General features: G+C 40.2%; 3 protein-coding genes across 3 annotated transcripts; 1 reads left to right on the top strand and 2 right to left on the bottom strand.

Moving 5' to 3' along the window:
* Positions 1–1,333: 1,333 nt before the first annotated feature.
* Positions 1,334–5,435, bottom strand: LOC111658568 (cis-aconitate decarboxylase-like). The gene is made up of 6 exons (XM_023411151.2): positions 5,214–5,435; positions 4,687–4,741; positions 4,402–4,589; positions 3,907–3,999; positions 3,263–3,468; positions 1,334–2,679 (listed from the first exon to the last, which is right to left on the bottom strand). The coding sequence occupies exons 1-6, from the start codon at positions 5,229–5,231 to the stop codon at positions 1,752–1,754; spliced, it is 1,488 nt and encodes a 495-aa protein (XP_023266919.1). The 5' UTR covers positions 5,232–5,435; the 3' UTR covers positions 1,334–1,751.
* A 130-nt stretch (positions 5,436–5,565) lies between these two features.
* Positions 5,566–10,654, top strand: LOC111658567 (uncharacterized). The gene is made up of 11 exons (XM_023411150.2): positions 5,566–5,706; positions 6,468–6,644; positions 6,729–8,231; positions 8,315–8,407; positions 8,509–8,613; positions 8,734–8,843; positions 8,940–9,131; positions 9,243–9,405; positions 9,499–9,664; positions 9,867–9,961; positions 10,050–10,654. The coding sequence occupies exons 2-11, from the start codon at positions 6,488–6,490 to the stop codon at positions 10,133–10,135; spliced, it is 2,670 nt and encodes an 889-aa protein (XP_023266918.1). The 5' UTR covers positions 5,566–5,706; positions 6,468–6,487; the 3' UTR covers positions 10,136–10,654.
* A 6,290-nt stretch (positions 10,655–16,944) lies between these two features.
* On the bottom strand, positions 16,945–17,606 carry LOC147818836 (uncharacterized). The gene is made up of 3 exons (XM_087175344.1): positions 17,393–17,606; positions 17,206–17,305; positions 16,945–17,116 (listed from the first exon to the last, which is right to left on the bottom strand). Exons 2-3 carry the CDS (start codon positions 17,298–17,300, stop codon positions 16,945–16,947), a joined length of 267 nt encoding a protein of 88 aa, XP_087031470.1. The 5' UTR covers positions 17,301–17,305; positions 17,393–17,606.
* Positions 17,607–17,612: the final 6 nt, after the last annotated feature.

Here is a 17,612-nt window from a genome sequence, read left to right as displayed (position 1 = left end):
CTGGCCAGGACAACCACACTGCTGACTGTGAAACATGGAGGAAGGAGTGTGCTGATATTGCGCTGCATGAGTGCAAAAGGTTTAGTGGGATGACATTCTGCCTATAGATGTCACTATACCCAAATACTGAACAAAAAGAGGAGAGGAGTCTTCCAACATGATATTGATCCCAAGCCATACACACTTACAATAAACAAAAATCACACTAGAGCTGAGAGAAAAGTAAAAAGTATGAAGTCAGTCGGACATTTCTGATTTTAAAAGTATTTGGCTTCATTACTCTTTGGCTTCATCTAAAAACAAATACAATTGCATTAAATGGACAGGATTTGGGATTGCTTAACACTTTAGTGATACTGACCAAGCGTGTACACAGTTTTGTTGTAAACTGTCAGGTTGAATTACAGAGAACAGTGTCTTAAATCATTAATGCAATTAGTTGGGTGCCGTCTGTCAAAAAAGAGCCAAGTTAATAAAGTAGTCATTTAAATTACCTAAATTACTTGTCAAGATCTTCAAACAGTGCCAGTTCTGCTTGTGTTTTCTGGAAAGGCTGCCTTTAAACTTTGTGCTTCAATTTTTGACACACCCTGCAGCTCACTTTAATAATAAACTTAATCCTTCTTTAGAAAGTTATTACGATTTATTAAGGCTTTTTTTAAGTGCTTCTTTGTGGTTTCAGCGGTGCCAACACACTCAGGCCTGGCCAGACAGGGCAAAGACCTGTTGGTTTCCTCTTGTGTCATGCAGTGCTAAACTGGGCAAGTGAGTGAAACAGAGGCCTGATGTCTCCAAGACAGGTGTCCATTTCCTCCTTTGCAGACTTATTGCCAAATATTAACTTAGGAATCACACACTGGAATGAGGAAAACAGCTCTCTCTTCCCACACTGCTCCTCATTTCAAACAGATGCTCCTTTTTGTCTGTACTGTACAAATGCACTCACTTGAAAAAGAAAAACACCTTTATGGGAAAAACTTTTATGTTATGTATGCACAGCCATTACTTGTTAACTTCTTTTTACTCTGCAAATTTCCTGCTTGTTTCAACTGAAGGACACAAGAATGTTTGTCCCTTTGATGAAAATAGGATTACGGACATTCCCAAATGATTTACTTGAAGTGATTAAGCTAGATGTTAGATGATCAGACTAATGTGCTGCACTATACAAACTTGTTAGTCACTGATTTTCTCCACAGAATGGTTAATCACTCACAGGAAGATATGTGAGTATTTTTTTTTTGAGCCAGAGACAACAGATTAAAAAAACATTCTCCTCCCAGACCATACAATTGAGTAGTTTTATTCCATCAAAAACACGCAAACAAATATGTCACATTTGTCTGATAGAAGGTTTTAATATCAATCAACAACATTAACATTTTAAGAATTCATTGTTGGCAGGAATATGCAGTATAAAGTACAGTAATGTATATACAATGTTAATAAAAGTAGTTGAAAGTATTAAGCACATGAATCTTCCTTCATTTTCCCTTTGCAAAGTAACTAGATCACATTTTACAACCCATAATATTGATTTCTTCATAAAACAGTGAAATAATATATTCTGATGGCTCAACAGGAATTTCAATGTATTTCAGCTCTGCTAAATGAGACTGGAATATGAGATACCATTACCAAGTGTAGTAGGCACACTCAAAGTCATTTGAAAATAAATTCTTGGGTAAAATATCCTCTTATGTATTTATGTACAATGGTTTCTGTTTTGTTATATGTGTGTCTGTAAATGTTCATTGCAGCTGTGAGAGAAGGGAGGTGCAGTTCTCATGTTTGTCCAGCTCGTCCACCACATCAATCAGCTTCTCAACCTTCTCTGATGGAAGCACCGTCCCTGCGTTGTTTCTGAACTTCTTCCTCAGGCTCTCATTGGTCAGTGGGTTGCGCCAGTGGCCGTAGAAGGTGTCACAGCGCCCCTTCAGGATGTCTCCTCCAGCAAGTGTCACCTGGACTTCGCCATACATGCGGTTGAAGTTAGCCGGGTTGTCGTGGGGATGCTCCATGTGAACACGGCTCAGCAGAGCGAGCAGCTCAGGGCGGCTCATGGCAGAGGGTGTGAAGGACTGCACAGTCACCTCGCCATCCAGGAGGGCGCTGCAAGCATTGAACTGGAAGGAGTGGCGTGCCTCATGCTCTGACTCAGGGAAAGGCCTGTTGATGTACTTTGATTTGGGGACTCTGAGCTGGATGTCCTGGATTTGAGCTGGGGAAATAGTGCCAGGACCAACTCCCACAAGAAGCTTATGGACCGAGGCTGCAGCATCTGCCACCCAGTGCATCCCCAGATGGGCGGGGAAACGCTTGAAGCCTATGTCCTGCTCCTCTAGCAGGAACATATGGCTGTCACCACTGGGTGATTTTAAAGGCTGTGGCACGTAGTCTTCATAAAAAGCACTGAAGCCGGCCACGCCTGCGACAGCGTCCAGGACCAGGGGGCTCGCCTCTAGGCCTCTGGAGGCCAGCAGGGCAGCTTCCAGCCCCAGACGTGAAGCATTGCCGATGTGGAGGGGTTTAGACTGAGTGGCAGCGTTAGCCATTGGGGCTCCAGATAGAGAAGCAGCTATGGCCAAGGCATGACTGCACTGGGAGTGATCCAAGGACAAGAGGCGAGCACAGGCAGCTGCACTTCCCATTGTCCCTACCACACTGGGAGGGTGAAACCTGGTGATGAGAGAGAAGAGAGAAAAGAGACTTTGGTTAGTTTTTTTTTGGAAGAATTCAGTCCTGTGACTAAAGGAGAATTCTCCATCATGGCTACAGCAGAGCTCCTGTGTGTAAAGGTGTCTCTTTGGACAAACAGCTTCTCTTTTACGTGACTCTCCTCTCCACAGACAGACACAGCATACTTCAGGGATCCTAAAGGAAGTTGTGTTTCAGTCATTTCAGTACTTGAAAAACAAGCAAATAATGTGGTGGGTCATTTGACTTGGTGTAAACACTTGACAAATAGAGTCTTGTGCTAACACTACCCACAGAGCCTCTGCTGTCCCAGTAACACGCCTTTCACAGCTCATTGACACCACTAAGAGACTGCACATTACACTGCACTGGCCTTCTTTTAAACCACACTGCAGAGATCAGCAGAGTCATGTATGGATCTCTTCAGACTCATGTGGATCTTCAACAAGGAACTGTCTTTTTATCCATTAAATGATCGCTTAGGTAAAGTACAACACCTGCTGTTATTAGCCTATATAAATAACAGTATCTATTTTCAACAGGACTCACGCTATGAGGCGCTCACCTCTTGGGGATGTTGTGGGCCTCATTAGAGAACCTCATCAGTCGTCCCTGGATCTCAAGGCCGACATTGAAAGCCAGCAGGAAGTCCAGGCCACTAGGTTTTCTGTTAGTGGGCATCATGTCACTGAGTGCTAACACAGCAGGAAGGACTGCTCCTGAGGGATGAGTGGCAGGGTGCCACGTATCATCAAAGTCCATGGAGTGAGTCTGAAGCAAGAAGATTTTAATAATCAAATGTTTGTACAAAATAATTTCTTAAATATTGAAAACAATTAGATGGTCATTGTTAAATTTTTCACTCCCTATCTGTGCTCTGTGGCCAGTGTGCTTTAATTGGAAAATCTCTTTAATTGCCATAACAGGCTTCAACCATCAAATGCAGGCTGCAGAAATTAGCTTTGTATCCTGATGGCCTCTTCAGGAACGGTGGCCAAGCTATGTTTGCAAACATAATGATATAAAGTGACATGGAAAGGTCAATTCAGGATTTTCATCAGCCCCCGCCTGTGGTTGGCTGCCCAGATTGTACCATAGCTGAGTATAAAATTGCCATGGTTTGCTTGAGGTAATGGAATTACTGCATCTGAAATAATATGGTGCACTGGAGACAATGGTGACACATATTTTCCACCTATTTATACTCACCGCCACTCCATTGACAAAAGCTGCCAGTGTCGGGGAGAGCCTGGTGCCCCTGCGTCCGTACACAGAGCTGATGTCATCAGGAGCATACATGTGCTGAGGGGAAAAGACAGAGACAAGTAAACACAGGGAGTTGTCACAGGGGCATTTTTAATACAATATTTGACAATATCATTCAGACAGGTACACATAACATGACCTTGAAATAGCTCGGGCACACCACTCTTCAGTGAATGGAGGCTGAATAAGTTTCTTTGTGAGTCATAAACCAATGAGGGAAATTTAAAAACCTGTCTGTTCCCAAGTTAAATGACTGCATTATTATAGTAATAACCAGTGTTTTCTTTCCTTCATCTCATCTGTCCACACACAGCATATGTTCTGACTTAGGACGATTGTTTCTGTAAGGTCAGTCATTTGCTTTCATCTTTCTCATTGCCTCATATCAGATAAAAACCTTATTTTGTCCCGTTTTTCCCTTCCCCTCCTGCGCCTCACCTGACAGTGCTGCAGGGCCAGTTCAAACACGTCTGTCGTGCTGCCAATCACACCAACCCCAATGCTGTCCAGCACCATCCTTTTGCTGCGGTGGAGGACTACGGAGGACAAGTGCTGGGGCTTTATTTCACTGATGAACTTCCCAAAGCTGGCTGTGACTGTGTCCTCCGGGGCCGGGCACTTCAAAACTGCAAGGGGAAAGCAGCAAGGAATGTAGTGATCAGATAAAAGGAAAGAGGTAAAGCACAAATATTTTTCTACAGTGTACAAAAAAGTTGAGTTTACCTTCTACTGCTGACTTGTGCAGTCCTCTGACAGCCCACATTGGTCTAATGGTTTTCTGCAGGACAAAAAGGAAACAGAGTACCTTTAATGACACCTGTAAACCACTAGGGAGAGCATTTATTGTATAACTATAAAGTATTTTATTCATATCTCATACCTATTACAGGCTGTGGACATGTGCAGTGATTTTAAGCCTTTTCCTTGTCTGACTCAGATTTAATTAAATCATGTCTGTGCCTCTTTTGAAAAGGCTTTCTGTGCTGATGAGGTGGTGCTGTAGCAGGTGTGAGACAGCATGTGTAATATGCTCCACATTTGGCAAGTAAGGTGCAACACCTACACAGTGAAAGTTATGTTCTGATTTTAGAGTTTCATGTTAAACCTTTCACTAGACTGAATGTAATTGTAAATGTCCCCAGAAATCTGCTTTACTGACTTAGACATGAACATGAGTTATGCCTTTTATTACACATCAGATCTCTATTAATATAGGAAAATAGGCTTGAAAAATATCTTTAAATCTTTACCTGTAGTGTGGAGATCATGGCTTCAGTCAGTTGTTTCTCTCACGTTGCTCTTATTTCTTCTCTCTCTACTGATGCAGTAGTTTTGCAGTCAACAGGTTGTTGAAGATGCTTATGCTTTTCATACTGAGAGTGCACCTGCCTTATATAGGCCAGGACTTACAATGGCCCCTGATACCAGCCAGGGAGGAACAGGGAAGGGCAGGCATATCCATAACAAAACATTATCAGATTTAAAGGAGGAATTTCCACTGTAGTCATCATCATCATCATCGTCATAACCAGCCCCACCATCCCCAGAAGAGGAGGAGGGAGGGGTGGTACTTTATTGTCTAAGATGAGAGGCAGTGATGTCACCTCCTAGGTTGCAGGTTATAGGATAGTGTAGGGGAATTTTCATGAACTCCTCCTACACATGGGGAAGCCTTATTTATGACAAACGTTCTTCCCTGCTTCAGAACAACTCACAGTTCACCTTTCTGACCATCTTCAGTAGGTAAGACTCCATTTTAATTTTCCTTATTGCTGCCTAGCACAAAGACTTTATTACATGTAACCTTTGAAGTGCTACATAATGAATTGATGGTCATAATGTGCTTTTCATATGGGCTAAATATCTATCTACAACAGAATTATTACAATTTAAAGTTGTTATATATGAGATCACTAAATGTCAGCGCTGAAAAAGTATAACTGACAGAATCAAAAACAGTACCTTAGTACACGGTGTGCTTGTCTTTGGGGGTAAACATCAGTGTGTTAGTTAAGAATAAATGCTTTACTTATGTGGACACCTGCTTTCCAGTCATTAGGAGAGGGAAGGTGAACACAGTTACTCCTCTGTGCCTCTTGCTGCTGTCAGGTTGCAACAGTGGGTCAGCCCTCTCATTACTTGGTTGGGTCAGGGACTTTCAGTTCTCTGGGAGATAAGACAGAAAAGAGCCTGAAGGAGCATAATGCTCCAGTTTGACTTTAAGTTAAATAATAAATTATCATATTTGGAGTATTTCATCTGTTCCTTACAGTATATCTATGTTTCTTACAGTTATTATAATTTGCTTTAAATCCTGTTTTTTCCCCATATTTTTGCAACACAATGAGATTATTCCGCTTTGGCAAGATTAACACAGTATTTTCAAATTGTGTTGAATCATTTGTGCATTCAGTATTGCACTTTATATTTTTATGGAAAATGATCAGAGTACTGTATTTTCATTCATGTACATGTTCTCTGCGTCATGTCTTTCATTGTTTCAGTAAAACTGCAGATTGACACTATGGCAGCATTAGATGGGTTTCCAGCCAGTTTCTATGCCGAACCAGGAGTGTTGGGCATTTTATCCAATGGGATCAGTGCGTTCCTCGTACTTCTGCAGAACTTCAATGAAGCGCATACTGGCATTGCACCAGTAGGAGTGGAGAACATCCTTGCAGGTAAAATTCTTAAAACTGCAAAATAATGCAACATAACAGCCATGCAAAATTGTTCTACTAATTTCAGTTTCATGGTTTTTACAGGTGTCCATCTCATCCTAATTGGTGGTATATGCCAACTGGTGGCTGGACTGCTTTCCTTCAGAAAATATGATCATCTGAGTGGCACTGCCTTCATTGGCTATGCTGCTCTTTGGAGCAGTTATGGTGCCACTCGAATCTACTTTGGTGCCTTTGATGAAACTCCTTTAACAGTTCCTCTAGCACATGAAATGATGAACAATCTTCCCCTGTCCACTAACATGATGAGCAACATGTCTCAGAATGCCACCTCAGACATCCCAGTGAACAATATATTTTTGTCCATAAAAGAGTCAGCGATTGCTGGTCTGGTCCCTTATATCCTTCTGTCGTTCCTCCTAGCCTTCTGCTCTGCCACAGTCAACTACATCATGCCTTTTGTTTTTGGGGCCATCACGGTGACCTTAATTTTTGAAGCAGTAGCTGTAGTAGCGAGCTCCTGGGCTCTTGTGGTCTCCGGGATTTTTGAGTTGCTCATTCTACTTTTTGCCATCTATGGTTCGGCTGCACTGCTCGTCAAAGGTCTGAGTCAGCGTCTAGTCCTCAAAGGCTTTGGTACCCCTCTCTTTAATGTTCTCCTGCTAGGGACCGCCAACTCAGCAAGCGCCCAGAGCATTGGCCAAGAGAAGAAGAAAAACACAAAATACGCAGAGCCCATGGCCTTGGGTTTCTTCTGTGACACTATTGCCCCCTTTATCTTTGCTTTCTACAGCTTTGGGTACATGAAGTCCTTTGGCTTAGGAGCTACATGGGTCTCAATCATCTCAGTCACCCAGCTGTTCTCAAGCTACTACGCCCATCTGCGCCAAGATTGCTACCACACGACTAAGTTTGGTCTTCATGCTACATATTGGCTCATCAAGGCTTGGGATGAGTTTGTGCTATCTGTTCTGATTGTAGAGGAGAGTACAGTGGTCTCAGGCAGGCAAGCGATGGTGGGTGACTGGTTCTTTGTGGCGGCAGCCTTGGTGCTCTGTGTGGGAAGCTTGAACATGGATGTCCTGGAACTGATCCACAACATGCTCTTTGTCCTGCTCACAGTCTCAACAATCCCCCAGATCCCTCTCCACGGTTACTACATCTTCTTTGGTGTGGCTTGCTCCCTGTTCACTGCAGCCTCCCTGTATGGTACCTTCTCACGTCTCATCAACACAATAGCAGAGAAGTCTCTCATCCCTGTTGGCCCACAGCCCCTCTCCACTGAACAGCTACAGAAAGCTTTCAAGTGCAACAGGTCTAAACAAGGAGACCAAGAGGTGCTTCAGGCTTCAGATGCCCTGTTCTACCTTTCAAATGGGGTTGCAGCTCTCTCAGCCGTCCATGCACGTGTCTCAAGCTCAAATCCTTCCTTCCTCAATCTGACTGTCCCTTGGGTCCTCATCTCTGGCGCCATCATCCAGATCTATGTCAGCCGGCTGCAAGTTACAGGAGGTGGGCGTTTTGGATCTGTCATCTCGTCCTTCTATGTAGCAGTGTGGGCAACCTGGACCTGGTTTAGGTTTGCAGGTATGTTTGTACAAACATGTGATCATGGAACTGCACAATTGTTGAATTACACAAAATTCTTATCACAAATAGTTTTTTTGCAGGTGACCTGCTACAATTTCCCACAGAAGCCTTCTACGGTTTTACAGCAGGAGCCATTGCTTTCCTGGTCATTAATGCTTTCCTCATGCTGATAGGTAAGGTTGACCACATTGTTTTTTAAAATTAAGGATTATTCTTGTCAGTTATTATTATTACTAGTTGAGCCAGTTGTAATTCCTTCCACCGTTCATATCAGCTGCCTACAAGAACCTAGTTTTGCTGGTTCTAACAACAATCATGGAGGTTGTTCTGGTCTGTTTCCTGTTGTCCACCCTGCAGCGACTGCCATACCGGCTAGAAAGTAAGCACAGACAAATCCTCATTCTATACATATTCTATAGGTTTTTAAATGTAGAAATGGCTTAAGATTAAAATTGCATCAGCGAAATTCTGAAAATATTGTCTCGATTTTTTTCCACAGTTGCCATGCTTGCTCTGGTTTCAATAATTTGTATATATGGAGCTCTGGCATCACTGGTCAACTGCATCTTCTCACAGAGACTGCTACCTATGGGCCCTCCCTTAATAAAGGTACCTAATCAAAAGACTCATATTGTATTCCTCCTCTAATGCTATAGTGGTATTCATCCATTATGAACATGTCCCTCCTTCTGTGGCCTCTCTCAGGAGACAGTGAAAGAGGAATCCTCTCCAGAGACGCCTTGTCCATTGGGAAATTCACGACTCACCGGTGGTCTCCTGAAGATCGCTGCCCTTCTGGAGGAAGGTGGAGTCTGTGGTATTCCTACAGACACAGTCTACGCCCTGGCTGCCTCCTGCAAAAATCCCAAGGCTATAGAGAAAATCTACAATATTAAAGTAAGAATTGAAAAATAAGGTGTTGGTTGAAGTGTAATATGGGACAGATCATTAAATGTAGTTTCCACACTGTGTGAAACTCATCGACCTGTTGTCTGTGACCTGCTCCAGGACAGACCAGCAGAGAAGCCCATCTGTATCTGTATCTCTAGCGTGGAGCAGCTGGTAGAAGCCAAGCCTCCCTTCAGTCCTCTGCTCTGGGAGTTCATGAGGAACGTGTATCCTGGAGGCATCAGCTGCATTGTCAGCAAAGGAGACTGGCTGTTCAAGCTAGGTAAACTTGGCAGCTGCAGTTAAACATCTTTGTCTGAGATAAATAAATGACAGTTACCAGTATTCACCTCGACCTTTAAATGATCTTGTGCAGGAGTGGGACCAGCTTATGACCGTGTTGGCACCAAGGACAGCATCATGATCCGCGTCCCTGACCACACTGTGACCTGCCACCTATGTGACATGACTGGACCCCTTGCCATTACCTCAGCCAATCCCAGTGGAGAGGCAGACAGCACCCATCACAGCATGGTCATCAAGTAAGTGTCTTTTCACAGAACTTTGCTGCACTCAAGTCCTCATGCATGTCGGCTGTTATTCAGCTGACCCACTACACATCGTGCCATGTTTCAGTTTGGAAAGATTTAGAACTGATTTTACTGTAGAGGTATTATTTGACTTACTTTTGACAACCACATGCACATTCAGTTACCCCCTCTGCTTCCTTTTATTTTGCTGCAGTCGACTGGGACACAAGATTCAAGGAGTTCTGTGTGATGGGAACTCTAACGAAGTTGTTGCTTCTACTGTGGTCAACTGTCTTAAGATTGATGAAGGTAAAAATATCCCTATTACATATGTTCTTTTTTGTGTGTTTTAACAGACACTTTCTAACTCAAGCCTGTCTTACTTTACTTTCCACAGGGACCATCACCATTGTGAGGGAAGGCTGTGTCCCTGCAGTAAAGGTTCGACAGATCTTCGACAGACTAAAAAGCACCATGGTGTGATCGTCATATACCTCATTTCTCTCCTTTCCAAGACCCTTGTTGCACCTGTTTCCCCTACAAGACCTGTTTTTCAACTCCTCCTGTATCCATTCAACAATCTCTGGGACACTTTAGGGAAAATATGAGAAAGATTGAAAGAAAAATAGAATATAACTGCTAATATATGTGTAACTGGCTATCTTTGCCAATGTTCAAGTTAAACATAAATTTATAGCTCACAATGCTCGTAATGTACACTTAACGTTCTCAGCAAGGAATTTCTTTCAAGAATCTCAGTTGACATAACATGACTTCATAAAGATAAGGTCTGTCATCTGTACCATTCTGGCAAGAAGTGGAAAATATCAAAATATTTTTATGAAATTGTTGTTATATGACTGTGATAATTGTGTAAATATATGTTTATACTTTTAAATTATAATGTATGTTGACGTAAATTTCACACTTTTTTTTCCATACAGAAAATTCACTTCATATTCTTGTACTGAATAATTCTGTGAAAATAAACTGTGACTTTGACATTGTGTAACATTTGTGTCCTAAAAGTGAAATAGTAATGTCACCAGTAATGTAGGTTTCAATAGATTAATTTAACTTGATTAATATCTTATTAATTTAACCAACTTTTAGAACATTTTTCCCTGCGTTCAATAGTTAAGAACTGACAGGCAGCAGTAAAGAAGGGGAGATATAATGAAAATTATGATATAATGAACTGAGATGCAGAAACGTAGAAATTGTGGTACATAATATGCATCTCAGCCACTAGACTAACTAATTTCCAAAGAAAAAAAAAATATATTTTTTTCAAACTGTGAACAGACTGTGTTAAAAATAAATCATTGTCCAAAATGAAACTTAATATTCCAGACTGTAAGAGCAGTTCACTTTTGCTGGGTATATTCACACAACCAGCTGTAATTCTTTTCCATTAGCACAATAATTATGGGTCACACCAATAAAATCTTAGTTGCGCAAACCCCATATAAGACAAAACAATAGAAACCTATAATGACACAGAGCACACACCACATGGCAAACGGGCACAAAAAAGTAAAGGTCTCCTAACACTATACAAGTGATAGGACAAGACCTTTGTAAAACATATCAAGAAAGAAATTCAAGCAATGACACACTGTATTGCTCAAAATATGTCGTATTAGACACAGAGTAACATGATCTACACCAAACTTAATAAAAAAAGATTTATTTAAGAATCTACAACCAGACTACTGTTTCTGTAACGCTGTACCGTGTGCTTTGAACTAAATGATGCTGATCTTTAGCAGGTATAATCTGTAATCATGCTTATTTTAATTAGCATGCTAACATTTGTAACAGTAATTAGCACTTAACACAGTACATTGAGGCTGTTGGGAATGTCATTGCAGACATTTGGTCATAAACCATCAATTTTTTAAATAATGATACTAAATGAAAAGTAAATCGATAACCAAAGTTGTTACAATTCATGTTGAGGGGAACATGACTGTCGAAACTAAATTGCTAGAGGGAAAGTCGGGGGGGATGAGGATGAGGATCATGAAAATGTGTTGCAAGATATTTCAGTGGATAGGTGAAAACCTCAACCTGCCGGTGACATTGGGTGAAAAGTGAGATCCTCAGAGTCATTGGGATTGACCATAGATACTAAATTTCATTCCAATTCATCCAATATTTCAGTTTGGACAAACTGACAGATTCATATCCCCATATCACATATGAGTTAACAAACTTGCTCTGTTTTCACAAAATTTGTAAGGAGTCCTGTTATATGACCACCCTGATGAAAGTTGACCTAACTTTCAAATCACTGATTCATATACGATGTCATAATGCTCATTTGGCTGGTTTGCTGTTACAGAATGAAGCTTAATTTATTATATTATAAGTCAGGGTGCTGTAATGTTTAAAGAGAGTCTGTGCATTCCTTTTTTTTTTTCCTTTGGATGGAATAAATACAACAAGGCCTTCTCAGGGAGATTTGTTAATGGTGTTGCAGATTTAACTGAATTTGTCAGTTCTCATGGTGGGTGGTTTGCAAACAAAGCTGAGCAACTTTATCCACTGGAAAGTCCTTTCATACATACAGTTTCCACAAATACAAGACGTCACCTTTAAAACGCAAAATCTGCTCTTTTGACTACTTCTCAAATCTTGTAATTGAAATTGAAGGATTATTTTCCTGATACATCACCTTATAAGAACGATAGAGGAAAAAAAGATACAGAAACGATAAGGAAATATCCCTCAGAGATGAGTTAAGCCTTTAAAGGTAATCAAAACTCTCGCTGACCTTGGAGTAAATTATTACTTGATCTTACTTCACCTAAAAGACTAGGATGCCTGTTACGGTAAGGAAATATACTTGTATTTTCCTTGCTCTAATTGGAGGGGATCATTTTCCTTGAGCGGTACTCTCAAAGTACATCAAACATGAACTGAACAATATCCTTGGGATTTCCTTGTTAAAATAATGACTGTTTCTTTGTTGAAACAAGGAAACTGCTGTTCTTACTTAGTAACTCATTGCCAGGGAACACATCAGGATGTAAATGAGGATAAATTACTTTGAAAGAGCAACATCATAAACATATATTTATTGAGTGCCATTAGTCATCCACTTCCTGAAGGAGGGATGCTGCAGGCACAAGCGTAATGCTTAGACCAGGGGTCTCAAACTCAACTTAGATGGGGGCCGCTGGAAGTAGAGTCTGGGTGAGGCTGGGCCGCAAGTATTCAAAAAAAAAAAAGTACAACAGATCCAATCTTCTCAATCTTTATTATTAACAGTTCTTCACGTTTCAACCAAGTTTCAACCGTCGCTAATTCGCGCTGGACATTATGGTGCGTTCAAGTTGTGCTCGGAAGTCGGACTTTCTGAGCTCCGAGATGGACATTTCAACTGGAAGTCTGAAATCCGAGTCGTTCCAATTTACAAGTTCCAACTTAACGGGAACGCACCATAACTTGACAACAAACGCGACACCGAAAGCTGTCATGAGCCTGCGCTATGGTAGCCCATAAGTGAAAAATAAAAGCCCAGGGCAAGCGCGGCTCGCCCAACAACTCGGCAAAAAGGTGCGTTTGAGAAAAACGCGCGGGCCGCACTAACACTAAACTTTGATGTCAAGTAGGGGGCCACAAAATAACGTCCCCCAGGCCGCAATTGGCCCGCGGGCCGCGAGTTTGAGACCCATGGCTTAGACTGTAGTCTTCATTCAGAAAACACAATGCTTAGTGATGTTCTGGTGGCAGTGAAACACATCAGTGCACAGTCTGAAAATATAAGAACTATTTACACATGCAGTGCGAACGCTCGCACATATACACATTAAGATCCATCACAGTCTGAAAAAATCACTGTTGTGAGAGTTTACGGCCTGAGGTTCTGGGTGCGGATGTGATCTGGCTCTGCTGGACAGTTTGTTGCACACTATGGGCAACAGTGAACTGAAGAACACACACTGCTGTACTCTTTGGTCCGGACAGCCTGTTTATTCACTGACTCAAAATGAAAGAAATAACAAGTTTCTGCAAAACAAAGCCCTGCCCTGACCTGACCTCTATGGTTCATTGTTCCTCAATCTGGTTTCTGGTAGAAATGAATTTATTGTTAAGGATTAATCATCACTCAGTTTATTGACAATAAGGAAGTATTTTCAGAAAAACATAAATTCAGAGCACTTACCTTACTGACAGAGAATCAGGAAACAGCAGTAACCTATTTGCTTAAGGTGTTTCTTCTGGTAACATTTGCTTTGTCAGATTGTTGTTGATTATCACTAAAGGTTTTGAAGTGTCATCTCTATAGATCACGCAACCCTGATTGTGACTAAACTTTTATATAATGATGACGTGATTCAATTTTCACTTGAATCTATATTAATCAACATTTTTCCCTCAGCTTCAACTCAGCACTGATTTTCATGAGTTCGAATACTTATGGGATAATATGATGAGATCTTGACAACTGTGTCCAAAAAGAAAAGGACTGTGCAGCATGTGTCAAAATGAGTATAAACTGTATTTAGCATCTTCACAGGGTTGTTTTTCTGAAGTCTTGTCATCATTGAATATATAACCATTATTACTTTACTATCAGAGCATTATATTTTGACCCTCAATGGTTATCCAAATACCAGGCTTGTCAATTCAACTGATATATCGCACACATTTATTTAGTGATAAAAGCTTGATGGGCTGAATTACAAGTAATAAACACATTTTAATAAATGACAAGGTGGCCAGCTTCATTAATGATGGATATTTTATCTTGCGGTCTTTAAAATGGTCGGTTGCAGCTTGTATGAGTCGGAGGAAAATGATTTTCGTATTTGCGACAGATAAATACTGGGTCAACTGACATTTTACATTCAAAATGGCCTTTTCTTTTTTATTAATAAGCATATTTGAATATAATTTTTGGAAAAACGGGTTGATACCTTTTGTGTGGACCTCAGTTCAATGGAGTAGCACTGGGAATTATCGTTTGTGTAGTCATCAAGGCTTTCCAACTTATAACAATGATAATGATGTCATTGTCCTGCCCTCACAGGTGCGACAGCAGGTGAGTGAGGGAGACATCAATCACAGTGTTGAGAAGGCTGGGTGGAGGAGAAAACGCCTGTGTGTAGACTTCGGGTGTGTTAGGGCTTTAAAATAAATATGAAATAGAAAGTATCAAAACAATGTGTTTCCATATGTGCATTAACCGTAATAATCACACATTTATCGCTGATCTCAGATTGTACTGAATTTACGTAACATAATATTCCGCAATGATGTCTATCCATATTGAGAAAATTTCACTTGAATAAAGACTCATCACACACTATTTAACCCTCCTATTGTGTAGGGTCATTACTTTCAAGTTTTGATGTGTGAAACAGACCTTTAGTTTTTAATGATCATAACAATGTTTCATTACATCCTCAACAATGACCTACTAAATACAATAAAATACATTTCAATATTTTTTTGTTTTAAAAAAAAAAATGTGATCCAGCATCAATGAAGAAGTCTGATGAGGCAGAGGACCCTGATGTTTCAGAAGCTCAAAGAAAGAAGAGCAAAAAAACGTGGTCTATAACCCCTTATGAAAGGCAGGGTAGAGAACAATCACATAATATAATCAGAATCACAAACTTGCAGCCATAAGACATGTTTGGGACAAATGGGTGGAACGTTTGACACTGGTCTACAATCCAGGACCCAAGGTCATGGTAGATGAACGACTGGTTCCATTCAGAGGGCGCTATGAATATATAATATAATATTAATAAAATACATTCCCAGTAAGCTTGAAGAATAGGATCTGGGCAGCTGATGATGAAGGAACAACTATGCTTGGAATATGCAAATATATACTGGTATACTTATTTCATAGGAAAGCATATGTGGTCAATATTAACCCGTGACACAACAGATGTAATGATTATTGCTCATTTTAACATGTAAGAAAAAACAGATTTATATATTGGGAATATATTATTATTTTGGGAATTACTTTGTTCATCATGAGCCTCTAATGGTCAGATAATATATTTGACTGTTCTGTTCATCATAAACCTTTGTTAACCCTTGTGTTGTCTTTACATTCTGTATACTCCCCTTGTCCTCCGGGTCAAAAATGACCCGCCTTCACTAAACCCCTAAAATAAAGAAGCTTAATTGAATTTTTAACACCAAATCTAGTTTGCATGAAGAAGCAACCATTCGTCACAAACTGTGTGAATATCTGTGTTTTCCCTCTTCACAGTGCAGAAAGATTGCATTTATTCAGTGGACCCCCTCTCGTTTTTATTACAACACTGCTGTCATAATTGTCTTCTTTACTAAAGTAGAGTAGAAAGTATTTTCAATATCCTCATTTCTTAAACTAAAAATTATTTGTATGCTGTAAGTTAAATGTGGTCTAAGGTAAATAAAATATCAAAGTAATATATATATAAAAAATATAAAATATAAACATAAATGAATTCAAACACAGGTCAAAATTGAACTGTCACACAATATGTCTACACCCTTTTCTAACACAGTAGGAGGATTAATAAAAGGTGTGATTCTTTGAGCCAACATTGAACTTATTACGAATTTTTTTTCATCAAGATTATATACATATTATTTTATAAAATATAGTCTGTCTCTGGATGTCTCTTGCCAAGATGACACAAAGACCTCACAAGCTAAAAATTTGAATTTAATGCTTAAATGTAAATGGGCTTTTAGTACAATTAGAATTAACTGTATAATTAAGCAATATATATTCTTTATGTGGTTACCTTTTCACTCCTTGCAATTAAGTTTTAAATAATTGTGCAGTTACAGTGTGATGAGGCAACTTACGTATTGGGCAGTGAACTGTAAATGTTATCATGAATATGTTTCAATAAAATAAAACACATGATCAAGATATATTAAAACATATATGTTTTAATATGTATATGTACTTGTATATTGAAACTTTTTTTTAGAAATAATTTAATGTAATTTTGTCATGAAAGTATATACAGTGTATTGATGTCATTTAATTATTTAAAATTACAAAAGTTCAGGCAATATACATAAAAATCTATATATACATATATATGTACAGTACAAAACATAAATTGGAATTATATAGTCATATTACAAGTGATAGTGCATTAGTTTGTGTGCTTTAAATCATCACGCTTTAAACTTCACACAAGTGTAAAGAGGGTCCTGTATGAAACATTTAAAAACATGTCAATGATTGCATCAGACTTCATTCATTTAGTGATAACTATTTGTGTACATGTGACTTTATGTTACAGCTGGCAGCACTTTTAAGCAGAGATGTGTATAAGAGACAGGAGTATAACCATGCTAATGGAGGAGGGCCACGCAGCCTGCATGAAGTCCAGCAGCAGAGGGCTCATTAGGTGTCGCACTGGCTCCAGCTGCTTGATGGAGGAGATCCACATGGACATGGGTCTGTCCTGCGCCTGCTTCTTCACCCTGATGTCAAACACAACAATTAGAGAGTAATGAGAGTGGAACAATTAATGAATGCAGATAAGGGCATGTTCATGGAAACAGAAACTTACCTGTAAGCTTTAACAACTGCGTCAGGCCTGTTGCAAGCTGCCACCAGGACATAGACAGTGTCAGTAGGCATTCCACATATGCCGCCGTTTTTCATGATTTCTGCAGAAGAGAAGACAAACATCTCACATCACATACATAAACAAATGTTTATTTTAGAAATCATCATTGTTGTCTTTTATATCTCACCTGCAATCTGCTGGACAGATGTGGCCTTTCGGGCTGGTACATGTGGACAGACATTGGCGCCTCCCCCAACACCTCTCAGCTTGAGGAAAGGTTTCCCAAAGGGGATCTGGGGGGACTGGAAGGTGCTGTTGAAAAGGTGGCCCAGGAAACAATAGAAACTGACGAGACCAAAGATGATGGTGACTCCTATGTCATAACCAAAAGGCAGAGCACCCACTGC

This window comes from Seriola lalandi, unplaced genomic scaffold (assembly GCF_002814215.2).
Source record: "Seriola lalandi dorsalis isolate HSWRI2012SDOR001 ecotype SW California unplaced genomic scaffold, Sedor1 jcf7180002054454, whole genome shotgun sequence".
NCBI classification, from domain to species: domain Eukaryota; kingdom Metazoa; phylum Chordata; class Actinopteri; order Carangiformes; family Carangidae; genus Seriola; species Seriola lalandi.
Note: the sequence above shows the minus strand (reverse complement) of the source record. Positions and strands in the feature narration are given on the sequence as shown.